A 4,666-nucleotide genomic window follows, 5' to 3' on the forward strand; every position below is an offset into this window, starting at 1 on the left:
TGTTCGCTCAATTAAGTTGAGAATTTTGATAACTAAAAGACAGATTAGTCTTTTCATTGTCTTCTCTTTGAAGCAATAGCCAATTGCTTTCCAAACTATGTTAGCCTGAGATAGTGTTCAGTCTTTCGTGAGATGCACTGTCAAGCTCATGTAAGAAGTCATATTTACACTTGACCACGTCTGTGATCAGTGCAAAAAAAATGGACGTCCTTTAGCTCTGTCCGAACCTCCCCCTTCACCTTGAAAAAGAAAGGTTTGGGAAACCCTGCTTTAACAGGCTAAAACTATTTTAAACCGGTCTTATTTTGAGACTAAGTCTGCTCCAGCCTATAAGAACGAGGAGGAATGTCATAAAGTAAGTAGAACCAGATCATGAACTACAGTATGTAAAGTGACAGATACTGAACAAGGTGCATACGGCTGATGGAAGGAGGCATCTGTTCTTAAATTGCTGGAGCACAGAAAGAATGTGTCCAGAACACATCCTACCTTTCCCAATGATGAGTAAAGACCGTTTGGCCTACCTTTCGCAATGATGAGTAAAGACCGTTTGGCCTACCTTTCCCAATGATGAGTAAAGACTGTTTGGCCTACCTTTCCCAATGATGAGTAAAGGCCGTTTGGCCTACCTTTCCCAATGATGAGTAAAGACCGTTTGGCCTACCTTTCCCAATGATGAGTAAAGACCGTTTGGCCTACCTTTCCCAGTGATGAGTAAAGACCGTTTGGCCTACCTTTCCCAATGATGAGTAAAGACCGTTTGGCCTACCTTTCCCAATGATGAGTAAAGTTCGTTTGGCCTACCTTTCCCAATGATGAGTAAAGGTCGTTTGGCCTACCTTTCCCAATGATGAGTAAAGACCGTTTGGCCTACCTTTCCCAATGATGAGTAAAGACCGTTTGGCCTACCTTTCCCAATGATGAGTAAAGACCGTTTGGCCTACCTTTCCCAATGATGAGTAAAGACCGTTTGGCCTACCTTTCCCAATGATGAGTAAAGACCGTTTGGTCTGCCTTTCCCAATGATGAGTAAAGGTCGTTTGGCCTACCTTTCCCAATGATGAGTAAAGGTCGTTTGGCCTACCTTTCCCAATGATGAGTAAAGACCGTTTGGCCTACCTTTCCCAATGATGAGTAAAGGTCGTTTGGCCTACCTTTCCCAATGATGAGTAAAGACCATTTGGCCTACCTTTCCCAATGATGAGTAAAGGCCGTTTCGCCTACCTTTCCCAATGATGAGTAAAGGCCGTTTGGCCTACCTTTCCCAATGATGAGTAAAGACCATTTGGCCTACCTTTCCCAATGATGAGTAAAGGCCGTTTCACCTACCTTTCCCAATGATGAGTAAAGGCCGTTTGGCCTACCTTTCCCAATGATGAGTAAAGGCCGTTTGGCCTACCTTTCCCAATGATGAGTAAAGGCCGTTTGGCCTACCTTTCCCAATGATGAGTAAAGGCCGTTTGTCCTACCTTTCCCAATGATGAGTAAAGGCCGTTGGCCTACCTTTCCCAATGATGAGTAAAGGACGTTTGGCCTACCTTTCCCAATGATGAGTAAAGACCGTTTGGCCTACCTTTCCCAATGATGAGTAAAGGACGTTTGGCCTACCTTTCCCAATGATAAGTAAAGGCCGTTTGGCCTACCTTTCCCAATGATGAGTAAAGGTCGTTTGGCCTACCTTTCCCAATGATGAGTAAACTTGAGTGTATGCATTATAGATATGGGCTTCATAGAAAGTGTTACAAAGTGTTCTCTGTTCATCTTATCCATCCAGGTTTGGCCGGGGTAGGCCGCCATTGTAAATAATAATTTGTTCTTAACTGACTTGCCTAGTTAAATGAAGGTTAAATAAAAATATATGAAGTGCTTCACTATAAATACGTTTGACTATGTGGTTTGAAGTACTTTACCATTATCTTGCACAAACAGTAAGACTACTATAGACAGAAATCAATGCAGTAATGTTTTATTAAATAAAGGCTCTGATTAAAATAGTAATAAAATCAGGCATTTGGCTAATTCTTCTTCCCAAAAGCTCCTCTGAATGGTTTGGAGACGGCTCTGGAGATAGCTCGTAACACCCTGACTATGAGAGGGCGTTTACGGGACTGGGACTCCTGGGGAGCAGGGGCCAGTGTGGTTGTCAGGTCCTCCTTGGGTGGGGAAGTGGATGGAACCTCTGGAACCTCACACTCAGCATCTGTGATAAGAATATTTCATAATCAGAAAATGAACGTGTGTGTTTGTCTGTCTGTCTGCCTGTCTATCCGTCTGTCTGTCCACCTGTATCTGTAGTCACTGTTTTAACAAGCTGGCCATAGGGTGATACATCAATATGACATTATCGTTGCTTATCACTTACTCTGTGAAATACGAGTCTCTCTGAGACGTTTGGTAGGCAGCGCATCCTGTTCAGGGTGGCTCTTCGGTTCCCCTTTTGTCTTGAACAGCTGTTGACAAAACACATCAGGACAACTGAGCCTGTGTAAAATATATGGTATGCATCCCTAAATGCACCCTATTGGCTACGTAAGGCACTACTTTTGACAAGGGCCCATAGTGCTCTGGTCAAAAGTAGTGCACTATATAGGGAATAGGGTGCAATTTGGGACACAACCATTGACTCTCTCCCATGTGTATTAGGATTGTATTACAGCGGCCTCCTAAACCTCCTAAAGACAATGACAACAGCATTGTTCTAATGCTGAGAGACATTAGGTTTAGTTTAGTGAATCTGTAGGGTACATTTCAGCCCTGCCTTACAGAGGTCATCTCCAAACACTGAGCCCCCTACCTTCATCCTGATCTTTGGAATCTTGCCAATTTTGGGTAGGAAGCGCCACTTCCTGTTCTTCTTAGTCTCTTCCCCTCTGGCAGAGGGAAGGCGGGCCATGCCGTCAGCCTTTACATCAGCCGGGCTAAGGCCCCTGGCGGGGAATTCCTCAGTAGCATTAAGGTCAGCCACAACACCATGAGTGATGTCACTTGCGGCATTGCTGGTGTCTAAATAAGAAGAGCAAGCTGGTGTGACTGACCTGGGTACAATAACTGGGAGAAGAGGACGCAACAATGGAAAGCAGTCACTGCGTTCCAAAAGGCATTCTCTTCCCTTTATAGTGCACAACTTTTGAACAGGGCCCATAGGGTCTGGCTCTGGTCAAAAGTAGTGCACTAAACATGGAAGAAGGTGCCATTTTGGACACAACCAGCAAAGTTCACATCATAAAACGCAATGTATTGAGCATCATGTTACAATGAAGTCCTATGCAGATGAAAAGAGGTACTTTCACTTACCACCCTCCATTGCAGACTTGGACAGATCAGTCAGACTGTCCATCACCATGTCTGTCATCAACTTGATGACCTGATCCAAAACCCTGTCAGCAGTGGGTGGCATAGGCCTACCCAAACACTGCCCCAGGAGTCTGCTAACAGAAGTGTGGGCAAAGCTGTAAACGAGCTCTGACGCAGCGTCCTTTGACAGCTTCCTCAGTGCTGGATTTGGCAGCGCTGGTTGAGAGAGGCTTCTGTGGCCAGTCATGGATTGAAGCTGGCGTCTTATGGTTATCTCCTGAATGAGACCATGGACCTTTGCGATCAGGTTGCCAGACGCATCTTGAAGGGCTTCAATTGACAGAAGCCTATCCAGATTTTCTTCTGCTGAAGTCATCTCTGGGTCGTCTGTCTTCAATGTGTCCATTATAGTTTTCACTATGATACCGGTGTCAGATATGTTAATTTCTTGTTGGCTCACAAGCGCTGACTGTGAACCTGTCTTGTCCATTGCGTTAGAGGTATGGCATTCTGTCCTTGTGATCTCATCGGCAGCGCTCATGTCAGGCAACAGGTCAAGGCTCTCCAGTAGAGAGTCTAACATGTTAGTGGCTATCAGACACTCCTCACTTGCATTCTGCCCAACAGATGAACTCTCAGAGTTGGCCAATCTGCACTTGATCACATTTAGGATCAAGCTGAGTGTCTTCTTTGCAGTTTTGCTAAAGCCTTCTTGGCTGAATGCCACTGTTCCGTCTTGTAGAGCCACAAGAGGTTCACAACTTTCACTCAATCCACAACCATGGAGAGGTGAGGCTCTCTTCAAACTGGTGTCGTTCACAACTGACATACTCCTGGTGGGCAGACTGACATCCTCACTGCATGTGTCAATTACATGGTGGTCTGTGGAGGAGCCACTCGAAGACACAAGGGCTTTAAACCTTTTAGTCAAACTGACTTTTGAAAATGGTTTCTCACTTCTCACAGACGGAGGGCGGCTTCTGTCCTTAAGAAGAGCAGTGTCAGGGGACTTCGAGCATCTGAGTGTCTCCACAGGGGTGAAGTCCAGCACATCTTTGGCTGTGGTGACTGACACGGGTGGAAAAGACAAAAAGACGTTCAGTCTATCCTTTACTCTGTGGTACATGATTTGAGCAGCAAAAAATGAGTTGTCAAAGACAACTCTGGGATTGAGTTGGGACTGCAGCTTTTTCTCTCCTAGTGGGAAGAAGTCTGCGTCCTCCACTGTGTACTGGGATACACTTTCAAGGTCTTGCATGACCATATTCACTATATCTTCAGTTGTAGAAACCACATGGTGTGAGAAGGTGATGCTAGGCATGCTCTGTGGCAAAGAACAGTTGGCTTCGCTAGCAGCTCTGAGAATGGCCTC

At 45.3% G+C, this 4,666-nt stretch overlaps 1 protein-coding gene across 1 annotated transcript; it reads right to left on the bottom strand.

Annotated features, from left to right (window-relative positions):
- Window positions 1-1,950: 1,950 nt before the first annotated feature.
- Window positions 1,951-4,073, bottom strand: LOC120047776. Its single transcript, XM_038993329.1, has 3 exons — window positions 2,795-4,073; window positions 2,363-2,450; window positions 1,951-2,200 (listed from the first exon to the last, which is right to left on the bottom strand). Exons 1-3 carry the CDS (start codon window positions 3,140-3,142, stop codon window positions 2,016-2,018), a joined length of 621 nt encoding a protein of 206 aa, XP_038849257.1. The 5' UTR covers window positions 3,143-4,073; the 3' UTR covers window positions 1,951-2,015.
- Between the last annotated feature and the right edge of the window lie 593 nt (window positions 4,074-4,666).

Source organism: Salvelinus namaycush, chromosome 5 (genome assembly GCF_016432855.1).
Source record: "Salvelinus namaycush isolate Seneca chromosome 5, SaNama_1.0, whole genome shotgun sequence".
NCBI classification, from domain to species: domain Eukaryota; kingdom Metazoa; phylum Chordata; class Actinopteri; order Salmoniformes; family Salmonidae; genus Salvelinus; species Salvelinus namaycush.